This window comes from Parambassis ranga, chromosome 9 (assembly GCF_900634625.1).
Source record: "Parambassis ranga chromosome 9, fParRan2.1, whole genome shotgun sequence".
In the NCBI taxonomy this organism is placed as follows: domain Eukaryota; kingdom Metazoa; phylum Chordata; class Actinopteri; family Ambassidae; genus Parambassis; species Parambassis ranga.
This window is the reverse complement of record NC_041030.1, coordinates 181,015-195,687: the sequence shown is the minus strand read 5'-3', so window position 1 is coordinate 195,687 and position 14,673 is coordinate 181,015. Positions and strand designations below refer to the sequence as shown.

Here is a 14,673-nt window from a genome sequence, read left to right as displayed (position 1 = left end):
CTTGAGCTTTACAGGAGTTCATCCATAACATCAACTGACTATCTATGTAGCAACACCATATCTCGGCCAAATTTTAAATAAGTATGGCCATTCCATTCTAATAAACGCCTGCCGGGAATCCAGTGAGAGTAATGCTGTATCTTTTGCATCAAATGTTTCATGAATTATATTAAGAACTCTTCTAATATTGTGAAATCCTTGTCATTTTTGGACAAAACCATTCTGATCATTATGAACTAAGGGTCTAGTCTCCTTACTAAGGCTTTACAAAGTATTTTTAATGTCACATCCGATAAGGCTTATGTGTCTGATGAGGAGCATTCTGTGGGGGGGTTTCCTGGTTTTAAAATCAATGTTATCATTGCTAGTCTAAAAGAGGGAGGGAAAATTCCTGTTTGATATGATTATTCAAACATATTAAGTGGGATTAATAGTTGTAGAATTCAATTGGGCCCTGGAATCTGGAATATTTTGGATAGCCTGTGAAATTTCTTCAATTGTCAAATCAGCTTCTAGTTCATTTGTAGCAGCTTCCGTCACCATCTGGAATTGAAACCGATCAAGAAATGTATGCCTTTCTTCTGTAGTTTGTGGGCATTCTGACCTTTATAAGTTTTCATAAAATTCTCTAAAACTGTTATTTATTTAATAGGATTGTTTTAGCCACATTCAATGATGTGTCTCTCTAATTTATTACTAAATTAAGCAGAGAACTTTCAGAATGTAATCTATTAGCATGAGGCATTCACACAGCCGCCATCTCTCTGTAACTGATTTCTTTATTTACCTCATCTTTTCACATTTCCACAATCCATTACACCTGACCAATCAGCTTAGTGTTAAGCACAGACACAACATGTAAATAAAGTGTTGCAAATTCAGATTTATAACCCAATCTTAAACTTAATTCCACTCACTGTTGTAGCTTAACTTTCAACAATATCTCTTTTACTGCAGATTTCTTTTCCTTTTTTTTCTAACACCCAATATCTGGAACAAAACATGGCATGGAAAACTACAAGGCCCTTACTGTCACATTGAGTCTTTTACTTTTACGTGTTGTTTAATTAATAATTTAACTAAAAACTAGCATAAATACATTAAGCTACACACATGTCACTTTGAACGTTGTGCTATGTTACCACTGTCAGGTAAGGGCAGGGCAGGTAATCAACGAGGAGGGAAAACACAAGAAGCAAACCTCAAGACAATGCACAGGGAGGACAGGACTACCAAAGTAAAACAGGAAACACAAGACAAGACTAGACAACTACACACAAACCAGGGAAACACCAGGACTACAGGGAAATAACAATAACTAAACACAGATCAAACTAAAAACCCAAAACAAGGACATCAAAAACCATAAATAACACCAAGTCGTGACAGAACCCCCCCTTCAAGGAATGGCTCCCAGACGTTCCTAAAAACACAAAACAAGGGTTCAAACAAAAAACACAGGGAGCCAGAGTTCAAGGTCTCAGAAATGAATCAAAATAACCCAGAGTTCATGAAGGCCCTGGCCATGGGCCAACAGGGGCAACGGAGACAAAGGTCCCGTAAAACGAGTCTGGGGTGCTTGGGGGGCAGAGTCAGAAATGGAGGGGACAGGGGCCCTCCAGGGTCCGGGCGGAAGCCCAGCATGGACAGAGCTGAGGACCCCCCGGGGTCCGGGCGGAAGCCATGGACAGAGCTGAGGACATTCCGGGGTCCGGGCGGAAGCCCAGCATGGACAGAGCTGAGGACCCTCCGGGGTCCGGGCGGAAGCCCAGCATGGACAGAGCTGAGGACCCTCTGGGGTCCGGGCGGAAGACCACCAGCGATGGAGACGCAGACCCTCCAGGGTCCGGGCGGAATACCAGTGCCGAAGACGAATCAGAAGACCCTCCAGGGTCCGGGCAGAACACCAGCGCCGAAGACGAAGCAGAAGACCCTCCAGGGTCCAGACAGGAAACCAGAGCAGGGGACCCTCCAGGGTCCCGACAGGAAACCAGAGCCGAAGATGAAGCAGGGGACCCTCCAGGGTCCCGACAGGAAGCCAGAGACGAAGACGAAGCAGGAAGCCAGAGCCGAAGACGAGGCAGGGGACCCTCCAGGGTCCCGACAGGAAGCCAGAGACGAAGACGAAGCAGGGGACCCTCCAGGGTCCCGACAGGAAGCCAGAGACGAAGACGAAGCAGGGGACCCTCCAGGGTCCCGACAGGAACCAAAGGCTGGGGGCCCCTCAGGATCAGGGCTGGAAGCCAGAGTTGGGGGTTCCCCAGTGACTGGACCAGTCGCTGGGGCTGAGAGTCCTTCTGGGTCAGGGCGTGGACCCAGATCTGATGACCCTCCAGGATCAGGGACAACTACACACAAACCAGGGAAACACCAGGACTACAGGGAAATAACAATAACTAAACACAGATCAAACTAAAAACCCAAAACAAGGACATCAAAAACCATAAATAACACCAAGTCGTGACAACCACCAGTAACTAAACAATAGGCTAGCTAGTTTTAAAAATAAATATTCATGCATTGTATACATAGGCAATGGTTATTAAAATGAATTTACATGATATATAATATATTTAAAAAGTGTAATTAAATAATCGAATAAATAGGCTAAAAATGAAATTATTCAATGTAAAATAAGTGTGCTGTAAAATAATTCCTTTATGGCTTGCTTTTTGTAGCATGTAAGGAGCAAAGCCAGGCAGACAATATTGATGAAACCAAAATTAGGGAGGGCACAGGCACAGCTGAATGGAGTGGTGGTAAAGTTGTTTTTCAGGACTGCTTAAAGTCAGGCTATAAAAAAAAAAAAAAAAAACGTTTATATTTTTGCCTAATTTTTCATGTGGTGAATAATGGCCCGGCCTTGGCCATTAAACTCCCGGACTGAAAAGTTGTCCCATTCCGCCCCTGCCCAGCTCCCCTGGTGGTGGGCCTTCTTCCCCTCATCATTTCGTTGGATTTTAGTGTCACGGATGTGGAGTTGCTCCCGTCTTTACGAGGGTACAAGATATAATTCATTCTGACTCACATACATATATTCTACCTCTCACATAACCTAACATATATTCTTCTCACACACATATATGTATATATACTTATATATACAAAACAACATATATGTATATATACATATATATACAAATATGTGTCAGAATGAATTATGATTTGTACGGCTTTCTACGGTTCATACGTCTTGGTATGTTCCTCCGCTTCTGGTGAGCCACAGCCTTGTCAGTTGTCATATTATTTTTTTTATTATTCATGAAATCCCCTAATATGTTATATACATATTGTTCTTTGCACTTGCACTGTAGCCTATATTGTGCCTCATTTCTTCTGTATTATTGGTATTATCCTCTTTGAGAGTTTGTATTTTTAATTGCTCAAAAAAAAGAGAGTTCGCCTGCGCGTCATCCTGGTTGATTGTTTACCCATCTAAAAGCGACAAGTTTTATTTGATGTGCACTACTTTGCCGCTGGTTCCCCGAATTACTAACCTCGGTAAGAGCGTATTGTCTGGGAAATACTTTGAGTTTAATTGCAATGGATTGAAACATAAGTTATTGTTTGCGATATAAACTAAAGCTTCAGTCTTAATGTTTTTTTATATCTGTTTTACACCTTGACATTATATATATTTTTCACAGCCTTAGAAAATAAGTTTAACTGTAATTACGATGACTGAAATTGTAGAATTACAGTCCTGACCTCACTATCGTGATCCAGCTGTCTGGCAGCATACTTGATCTTGATCCCTCCCGCTGGCATTCTTTCAGCATGTGAAAAACGAGAGACTGCTTCTACGAGCCGCAGTCGCATTTCTTAAGGGAATATATCAGTGATGTACAAGAGAACTGTAACGATGAGCAGACTGTGCCTCTCTCTCCGCGGTAAGTAGTATTTTATAAAACGCTTTACCAGGATTCTGCATGTTAAACACGCGTTTAGTAAATGTTTAGTCGTGTTAAGCCAGTGTTGAGGATCAGATATCGTGCATGGTGAATGCAGTCGCTTCTCTTGCAGTGCTGCTACTATGCGTATGTGTCCGGGCTCGGCAGCTGCCAGGCTCCTGCAGCTTTGAACTGGATACATGTGGCTACTCCTCAGACCCCAACTACGGCAGCTGGACTGTGAATAAAGAAGGTACAGCGTCATCGTGAGCACTGCTAATGTATGATATGAGTAATATATATCATATGTGACCTGAAGTTAAACTTGCTGGATAGATGGCTTCATTGACTCCTCTTTCAAACCCAGTGTCCCATCAGCCTAAACTTGCTTCTTCAAAAAGAAAAAAATCCGCTATATCACATTGTTTTATTTATACTAAAATCACAAATGACACTAGGACAAACACTGCAGTGGTCCCATATAGGCTCCTGGAACAGTGGTGAATATTCTGTCCCTTCTCCCATTCTGCTTCAGAAGCATTCAAAATGTTGGGGGGGCACCTCTGGGGGAGGGAAGTCTGGGGGTCGTCCCCTAGAAATTTTTTATTTAGCAGATGCACCAGAATGCATCTCCTGCATTCTGATGTAGTGCTGGGCAGTATGGCTAAAATTCTATATCACGGTATTTTTATATTATTATAGGTATCTGGTATTTGAGGGGTTTTTTTCCCCCATGCATGACGTGTTAACTGCATTGATTGTGAGAAGAATTACGGCAGTAGAGTGGTTACCCTATTCCACGGTCATGAGAATTTCCACATTAGTATTATGTATTATTATATTAGTTTTATGTGTTATACAGTAGGGCTGGGGTTATATCAAGTAGTGTCATGAATACTTGAGGCTTTTTCCTTAATTACGATTAATGAACGATTATTTTTATTGTTATAATTACAAATAACTTAATGTCAGCTTCACTCATGGCTTCGTTCTGAGTGAACGCAGACTAGATAAAGGAGGCAGAGTCACGTGACTTAAGCTTGTTACACACTGCACGAGAACAGAGAAATCTGTTCTCGTGTTCCCGACGTGGCAAGAACAAGAACAAGAACAAAATCCGGGCCGGTCCTTTCATACTTGTGCATACTGTGAAGAACTCTTCATTCAGCTGTCCCAGTGCAGGGCACATCAAACGCATACGCGTACAGTATACCCCCAGCACTATTTTGGTGGATGTTAACAGGTTGTTGAACATTTATGTACAGAAGTAAATGCTTAATAACTATTTCCAAAACAGATTAAATAATAACTCCCTGGAAGCATGCAACACAGGCTTCCCTGCATCTGGCTCCTCACTGGATTTGAAGCAGCAAATTTAAAGATTGAACATCCATAGTCCAGCACTCTAACCACTACACTTTTAGGAAACCTTAAAACCATGTGAACATGTCACTCCTGGCTAGTCATATGCCATATGGAACACATGCTTGCAGCTGAAACTGAGACCTCACCCAGCAACAACAAATTCTATTTTCTGATTGGCCAATAGGTCGTCAATTCAGTGTCCATTGTCTGCCTTTGACTCATTTATAGGCAAGTCTATAGGAGTTTCTGTGTGGTGAAATTTCCCCATGTGAGAAATGCTGTGTGACATGTGAGCGTGTGAACTTGTTGAAATGCATGTGTCTCACTATCAATGCGTGAGACTTGAGAGCCCTGTCCATCAGTTTTCATCTGAAAGTAATTTGGTGTGAAAAGATGCACTATATTCTTAGAGTTGCCAGTGTAAGACAACAACTTTGGCAGTGGCTAGGGTTCTGTCTGTCATGGTCCTGGGTTTTCCTTGCCTTTGTCAGGATCCTGTGTTCTGGTTCTTGGTTATTTAAGTGTATTTTGGGTTTCTTTGTGGGTTTTGATTGTTCTCTTGAGTTCCTGGTTGTTTTTGGGTTTTGTAATTTAGTCTGTTTCCTGTTTTTTTTTTTTGATTGATTTGATTTGATGATTTGGTCTTGTATTCCTTGTGTATTCCCTCATGTTTTACCTTCCCTGTGTTCCTGCCTGTTTCGATTACCTGCCCCGCCCGAAATGTATTCACCTGTGTCATGTTGTCTGTGTCTACTTAAGTCTTCAACAACTGAACGTAGTCCTGTCATAGTTACGTCGTTGTCACTAGCTGTATCGGTTGGCTAGCTTCTAACAGGTTTTTGTTCTACTGTCTTCCTGTATCACTACTGCTTAACCAGTATACACTGATAATTATGTCTGTAGGTATGTCTGTCTGATATGCAAATGTTCTAACAGATGGGAAAATGCCTGTTATAAATAGTATCATACCATAGTTTGTAGAGAAGACTCCAGTGTTTACAGTTCTCCCTGCATAGAAATCAGCAGTGGACAGTGGTGTGTATGGTAGACTTTTTAGTAGCTGGAAAGTTGATAAACAGTGACTACACTTTTACTCCTTTTTAATAGTTTGTTTCTTAGACTTTGGAGGAAGGCTTCATATTTAGTTAATAGCATCATAGAATAGGGAAAAAGTTGTTATCATCAACAACAATTTAACCAGCGAGGTAATTAATTACTTAAAGTATTTCCATCCATTCACTACTGTGGACATATGACTCATCTGCTCTGACTATGTGTTGGCATTTTCCACACTCACAGATGGTCTGCCCAGTATAATTTTCAGCTCATCTTAGCATTTGCGTTTATTCCTTGTACAAGTGAAGTTTTATTTTTACAACTCTGATGCTGAAAGTTTACTTCTGTTATCTAGGCAGTGTTTCAGTCTGTGTTGCTGAAGAAATTACTGAAATTTAGGAAGATATAAAAGAAAACCATAAAAACAAGAGAGAAGAGGACATGCTTTTTTGCTGTGTGCAACAAGCTAGTCTGCCCCAAAACAGCTCTGTTTATAAAAAGCTGTCAGCACAGTTTATGTTCTGTTAAGATAAGTCGTGGAACTATAAAGTGTGTTTCTCTTCCACCCAAGCCACACTAGCATGCTTCATTTTCCCTGTGACACTGAAATCTGTCAGCTTTTGTAGAGGCTCAGAGTGAGGTTCATAAAAACATTAACAAACTCAAATACAATTGCCAGCAGCCGTGGTTTTGAGATTGTGACTACACCCAATGTCGCAGAATAGGATAATAAATTCCACAGTGTTTTCTGTTTGGTTGCCATGGAAATGTAGAGTTAAGCTGAGAACATTTTACCAGAGAAAAATTCAGGGAAGAATGGTGAAAAGGTGAAAATCTGGATGGATGTTCTAGATCAGGGGTGTACTATTTTCAGGAAGGGCCAGATTTGAAAATGCAAAGTGTCCAAGGGCTAACAATCCCCAATGGCATTATTTTTAGGGCCCGAGCACCGAATGGTGCAAGAGCCCTATTGAAACCCTTAGGATTATTATTTAGGGCCCGAGCACCGAATGGTGCAAGAGCCCTATTGAAACCCTTAGGATTATTAGGGCCCGAGCACCGAATGGTGCAAGAGCCCTATTGAAACCCTTAGGATTATTAGGGCCCGAGCACCGAATGGTGCAAGAGCCCTATTGAAACCCTTAGGATTATTATTTTTTTTCTTTCCCCCCCTTAGATCGCATTTTTGGGGGCCTTAACATGCCCAAAAACTCACCAAACTTGGTAGAAAAATTCATTCGCCCAAAAAATTTTGAAATTTGCTGACTTTTGAAATGCACATAGAAAAATGGCTCTATAGCACCCCCAACGCATAGCCCCTCTGGCCAGTTTGACACAGGATCATGAAAATTAGCACACGTGTATCACCCCAAGACGCACAAAAAAGTCTCTTGGACCCCCCCTCCAAACCCAACAGGAAGTCCGCCATTTTGACTTTTGTGGCCATTTTTTGCCTATTTGTGACCCTGCTTCAAAACTTTTCACGCCTCACATACTTCATCCAATTGAGCTGAAATTCACTGTGTCCACTCAGGACACCATAGGGAATAGACACATTCCAAAACTCTTTCAAAAGTATTACCGTGTGGCGGAGGAGTGGCCTCAAAGTTGACCATTCACCATTACAAAGGAACTCGCTATATTTTATGCAGTACTACCCATATACTTTATGCAATGTGGACAAAATTTTACAGTACTGCTATGGACCCGAGTCTGAACAGATATATATGCTAATAGGATGATATGGTCATAGCGCCACCTACTGGTAGCAGGAAAGTTTGGTTGTAAACGTGTTCGTTGTATATCTGTGGAAATGAGAGGAGAGCATAGGACAGGAGAGTATAGGAGACGAGAGCATAGGAGAGAAGACTGCGATGACCCCGCATAGTTGGAAAGATTTCCAACTATCTTTCCAAGATGGCGCCTAGCTTGACTAGACAAAAAAATGCTCCCGATCGCGAAATTGTGTAGCTATAATAGTATAGTCATCTCAGACCGCTCAGCTGTCATCATGGAGCTTTGGCTCCAGAACAAGCAAGCTATTGGTGACTCAATCCTACACTTTTAGCAGAGGACTTTGCTGTGGAAATTCCCATATACTGGTGAAGAATGAAATAGAGACTTCTGCTGGCTGACAAGGTTTTTATTCTTTCACAAAGAAACAATAGTCAACACAGAGTGAAGAAAAAATATTTACATATGAGGAACGCCCCCTGTTTTGATGTAAAAGCGAATTTGTTTGTATGATTTATTTGCAAGTAGATGCTGCATTCTGTGACGTTCTGTTAAGGTTTATTAGACAAACAACGTTTAAATATTATTTTATTCAGTTTTAGAAAATGCATATTGAGTGTTAAAAATCATAGCGTCAATCAGTTTTTATTATAGTTTTACACTTTCCTACTCCAATAAACCTGTTAGACAAGAAGTCTATCTTGTCATCTTAAGAGTCTTGGAAAAAGGAAATGAGTTTAACTGGCCTGTCAAAAGTATAGCGGACATATACCGAGGACGGCACACCCCCCATGGTATGCCTCGAGAGGATTTAAGAGGTCCAGACATCACAATTTAAAAGACAAAAGGTTCTGGTATCTTAGTGAGAAAACAGGATGTGGGGTCTCTCAGGAAGCTGAACACAAAAAGACTGACAACTCACACTTCTGTAAACTCAACCTGTCCAAGCAACACTTAGGCTATGTTCAGATTGCAGGCTAAAGTGACCCAAATCTGATTTTTTTGCCCATATGTGACCTGTATCTGATATTTTCATGACAGTCTGAAAAGCTCAATTTTTTTATATCCAACCTAGGCCACTTTCATATGTGGTCCTAAATCAGATATGTATTTTTAACAATGCAACCTCAGTCTGAACGGCTATGCAGCATATGTCCGACTTTTGCGTCAGTGAAAGGTGAGAGACGTCACAATTCTGCGACACATGAGTGGGCAGACAAGTTAGCAACAAGTGCCTGTTGCCAGGAAGTAGAGCCCAACTCCAAAGCGCTTGCTCACAGATGAGGGAGATGGCGACTGTCTTGCCGTGAAAGTGGCACAGAAAGTCACTCGCGGGTGTATTCAAAGGTTCTTGTCATTCTGAAATTATGAATGAAGTCAGTGTCACTAAAAGCATTCACATCACCATCCCACCACAGACACTTCAGTCCGTTCACACAGGAGAGTGTCAGGGGGGTTGTGAGACGGAGGACACAAATGCAGACTTAGCCGGAGGTGAAAGCAAACTCAGTGTTTTATGGCAACGAACAGTAGTCAGATCCAAAATAGTTCATTCACAAGAAACTCCAAAACTCACTCAGAAAACTCACTGGGGAAATCACAAGAGCGGAAGGCTACTCGAACGGCTGTGTCGCAGGATAACTCACAAAATGAACTGGCAACAAGGGGCAGGATACACAGGCTTTATACACAGGAGGGCGGGAAGACAATTGGACACAGGTGAAGCACATTAGGGCGGAGCAGGTAATCACAGGAGGGGGAAGGGAGCACCCATGAGGAAGGGGAAGTAAACAGAACTGAAACACAAGGGGAAGATCAAGTTTCAAAATAAAACAGGAAGTGACTAGTAAAACTAAACCTAATACAAACAGAAAATGAACTACAAAATAAAAGACCTGGCTGAAACCATGACAGAAAGTGGTAGCAGTCACATATTATTTTGTAAAAACCAAAAAATCGGATTTTACCAATAAATCCAATTTCGGCATAAAGATCTGCAGTTGGAGGTCGGAGTAGGAGGGCAACAACCCAGCAGCAGGACCGCTACCTCCTCCTCTGTGCAAGGAGGAACAGGAGGAGCACTGCCAGAGCCCTGCAACATGACCTTCAGCAGGCCACTAATATGCATGTTTCTGCTCAAACTGTCAATAACAGACTCCATGAGGGTGGTATGAGGGCCCAACATCAACAAGTGGGGCTTGGGCTTAAAGCCTAACACTGTGTTAGGCGATTAGCATTTGCCAGAGAACACCAAGATTGGCAGATTCACCATTGACGCCCTGTTCTCTTCATGGATGAGAGCAGGTTCACACTGAGCACATGTGACAGACATGACAGTCTGGAGATGCCGTGGAGAACGTTCTGCTGCCTGCAATATTTCATTCATAGGAGGTGTTATTTTAGTGTTCCCTTTTTTTGAGCAGTATATATTAGCATATTCATTTGGAATAAAACTATACCACGCATACGCAAATCTGTTCTAAATAAATGGTATTCTAGCACTGCCAAAGGTTTTATATTATTACTGGGCAGCCAACGTTCATAAAGTTACTATTTTGTACACTACTTTTATTAAAGAGGAAGGACCAGAATGGTCTCTCATGGAATGGCAGGCATGTTCACCAGTCTCCCTAATGTCAGGGTTTCAGGTTTGAGCCAGGGCTTTTGTGTTGAGGTTGGTTTGTGTTACTTCCTGTTTTATTTTGGTATTTCCTGTTAAGTTCTGTATCACTGACTCCTCTCGTTTCAGGTGTCTTGACTTCCCCCTCCTTGTGTTCTCCCTCCTCCTCCTGGTGATTACCTGATCCTCCCTCATGTGTCACACCTGTATCTAGTTGTCTACCCTGCTCCCTTTGTATTTAGTCTGCGTCCTCCCTGCACTCGGTGCCAGTTTGTCTCGTCACCTCGGGTAATGTGGGTGCACATTACCAGCCTTGACCTCGCGATCTCCTGGTAACTTTGCCTTGCCTTGTTCTGGACTCTCATTTATGATCAAGTTTTGTTTTTGCATTTTTCCCACGTCAAGTGTGATTTTGTGTTTGGTCTTGAGACTGTTTGCCCTCCTGGCCTTTTTATTAAAGACTCTGCTCAGAGCACTGCACCGCATTCTGCGCCTGTGTCCTCTTTTTTTTGCTAAGCCCTGACACCTAACATCTATGTGTGGCCCACTACCACTAGCAGTGGGGGCTCATACGGACAATCCTATTGTGCGAGGCACTCTACGTAAATGGACTCAACTTTACACTTATGCAAGCTTTGGTGTCAAATCTTTAGAAATGGCTTTATAACCTTTTCCAGACTCATCTCTCTCTCACTAGATGTCTAGCTTTTGATGATCTTTTGGTCTACTCCTTTGTCAGGCAGGTCCTATTAAGCTGATAATAACGCCTCTTGCTTGAGTTAAAAGGACCTGATAAAACTGCCTTACCTTTTTAAACGCTACAGCCCTACCTTGCGCACAAAAAGAAAACAAAAAAACAACTTTAACTGAGCCCACACCCCACCTCATCTGATTTACCTTACCTTCTTTTGTTTGTGGAGGACATTTTTTGGGGAGAATGTGGCAACAGTTTAGCACATAATGCATTTTCTTCCATGTGGCGGGTCTTTGGTGAGTCTAGCACAAATATTAGTACTGCCCTTCAAATCTATTGGTTCTGACTTTTCGATGTCGAGGTGTCAGTCATCATAATCAACCCCTACATTGCAAAGTTATGAGCCTGCATAATTGAGTTGAGGCATTACCTGCAATATCTGGGCAATATCTGTAGACCTGCCTCTATACATCTATTATAATCTATAGATGTGTATTGATATATGTATACAAGTGGAAAGTGATGCAAATTGAAGTGATGTGTGTGTATATGTATATGTGTATATACAGCATTATCCATGTTGTACCTGTTCATCAACATATATCTCTTCATGTTGTCATAGGACATTTGATATCAGTGGACTCATCCCTCTTAGACGAACAGGAACAGGCAATTCTTGTCAGTCCAATTCTGGATGAGCAGGACTGGAGCTGTGTGAGGCTAGTGTACCAGATCAGTGGAGGCGGTTCCCTGCAGCTCTATCTGAGACTGGCCAGTGATAACTTTGACTACCTGCTCTGGACTGCTAACAAAGCCTCTGATAGTTGGCTCATTGCAAGTGTGGACCTACCAAACAACGCTATCCCTTACCAGGTAGGTAGCTTTGAAGACCATAATGAACACAATAGTGGTTAGGTGTCCAGGAAAAAGTCACTGTTCACTCTGATCCATTATGATGTGTGAAAAGCTGTGGGATTGGCCCCCACCACTCATTATGTATTTAAAAGAGAAGACTGAATCTTTTACTAACATAAGATATTTTAAAAAATGAAGAGTTAGCATTAACATATCAAGTGTATGCCCAGCATAACCAAACCAAATTCCTTCCACACAAAACCAACTTAAAGGAGGATTACTTAGAAGATCCAAAGACATGAAGGGATGATAGAATGTCAGTTGGTACAATCAGAATCAGAATCAGAAATACTTTATTGATCCCAGGGGGAAATTGCTTGCATTCCAGGTGCTCCATGTATACTCAAAAAAATTAGTTAAAAATTTAGAAATATAAAATCAGGTAAAATAGTAGAAATAAAACCTAATAAAATTCTAAACATTAATAAACATTCAAGTTAAATCCAGGCAAGTGAAAACTGTTAGTCATATATAATACAACCTATACTGTGTGCAGTAAATTCTTACAGTGTCTGCAATAAATCCAATATGGATATAATTAACAAGACAGTTTGTTAGATCAGATTGTCTGATCTCAGAGGGAGAAGTTGTACAGATTGATGGCCACAGGAAGGAATGACCTCCTGTGGCGCTCAGGGGTGCATTTAGGAGGGATCAGTCTGGCACTGAAAGTACTCCTGCACCTCAGCAGCACTTGGTGGAGAGGATGGAAGCTGTTCTCCAGGATCTTCTGGAGCTTAAACAGCATCGTTCTGTCTGACACTGCTGTCAGGAAATCCAGCTCCACCCCCACAACATCACCGGCCCTTCTGATCAGTTTATTAAGTCTGTTTGTGTCTGCTGCTTTCAGTCTGCTGCCCCAGCACACAACAGCAAACAAAATGGCACTGGCAACCACAGACTCATAAAAGTTATTTACACTGGCCACGGAGCAGCGCGTTTTATAAGCGTCCCAGAAGCGTTGAATCTGAACCCGAAAAAAATGTTTTGAAACCTTGAAATTCAATGTTTGAAAATTTAAAGCCTGAAAAATTTTTTTACAAGTCTAAAATAAGTTTTGAAACCTTGAATAATTTTTTGAAAGGCTGAAAAAAGGTTTGAATCTCTGCAAACATAATTTTTGTATTTGAATTTTTATTATAGAGCATAGATTTATACCGCACGCGAAACAGCAGTGTGGCGCTTACGGACGTAACACGCCCGTCTGTCTCATAACATCAATTTACACCAGGAGCGTTTCAGAAGCGTAGCGCTGTGTAGCGCTGCCTCCACACTCTCATGAGATTCACAAAGTCACGTAGTAATCTCCCTGTTTATCTGATGGTTAATGTCCTCTCTATATATCAGGCTGTATTACAGTGCAGTTACTGAAAACTCTGTTTACTCCCTCAACACACAGGGCAGTGTCAGGGCTCAGCGATGAGGAGAGGACACAAGTGCACGACAGGAGCGGTTCTCAACAATCAAAGTCATTTATTTCTCGCAAACAAACAAATCAAAGCGAACTCCAGTTCAGTTCCAAAAGTCAAAAGGGTTCTTCTTAGCATGAGGTTCAAAAAGGTACAAGGCAAACAAGGTTTTACCATGGCGTGAGGTCAAAGTCCGTGAAGGCTGGCAAGGCGTAGAGAGGACGACATGAACCCGCAAAGACACAAAACAAACTGACACCGAGTGAAGGGAAGACAGACTAGATATACAAGGGAGGCTTGGAGACAATGAGACACAGGTGGCACACATTAGGGAGGAGCAGGTAATCCCGGGAGGAGGAGGGAGCACACGAGGAAGGGGAAGTCAAGCCACCTGAAACAAGAGGGAGGTCAGTGATTTCAAAATAAAACAGGAAGTAAATACAGAAACAGAAAATAAAGCAAGAATCAGGATAACATAACAAAACACCAAAATAAAAGCCCTGGCTCAAACCTGACTCCTGACAGGCAGCTGCTCACCTTCCACTCTGAGAACAGCTGCTGCTTCTTTCCCTGCCTTTTCCTTTATGATGTTGTCCTTATAATAGCATGTTATATCATATAAAATGCCGGTTCTCTACTTTTCAAACGGAATCTCTCCTCATACATGGCTGTGGCTGCGGTGTTAAATCAGCAAGAGTTGAGTCTGACAGCATTTTATTTTAAAAATCCAACAGAAACTTTTTTATTCTGGTGCTTGTCTTCCTCTCTGCTCGATGTAGTTGGTGCAAAGCCCTATTGAAACCCTAGGAATTATTATTTAGGGCCCGAGCACCGAATGGTGCAAGAGCCCTATTAAAACCCTTAGGCATTAACATGCCCCAAAACTAACCAAACTTGGTAGAAAAATTCATTCGCCCGAAAAATGTAGAAATTTGCTCTCTGTTGAAATGCACATGGGAAAATTGCTCTATAGCGCCCCCTAACGCGTAG

General features: G+C 41.9%; 1 protein-coding gene across 4 annotated transcripts in view; it reads left to right on the top strand.

The window, feature by feature from the left end:
- Positions 1 to 3,780: 3,780 nt before the first annotated feature.
- Positions 3,781 to 14,673, top strand: part of mamdc2a (MAM domain containing 2a) — a 59,193-nt gene continuing 48,300 nt past the window's right edge. For all 4 annotated transcript variants that reach the window (XM_028414875.1, XM_028414876.1, XM_028414874.1 and 1 more), the window contains exons 1-3: positions 3,781 to 3,890; positions 4,024 to 4,143; positions 11,982 to 12,232. In XM_028414875.1, the coding sequence (XP_028270676.1) occupies positions 3,842 to 3,890; positions 4,024 to 4,143; positions 11,982 to 12,232 (420 nt within the window). In that variant the 5' untranslated portion in view covers positions 3,781 to 3,841. The remainder of the gene's footprint in view (positions 3,891 to 4,023; positions 4,144 to 11,981; positions 12,233 to 14,673) is intronic.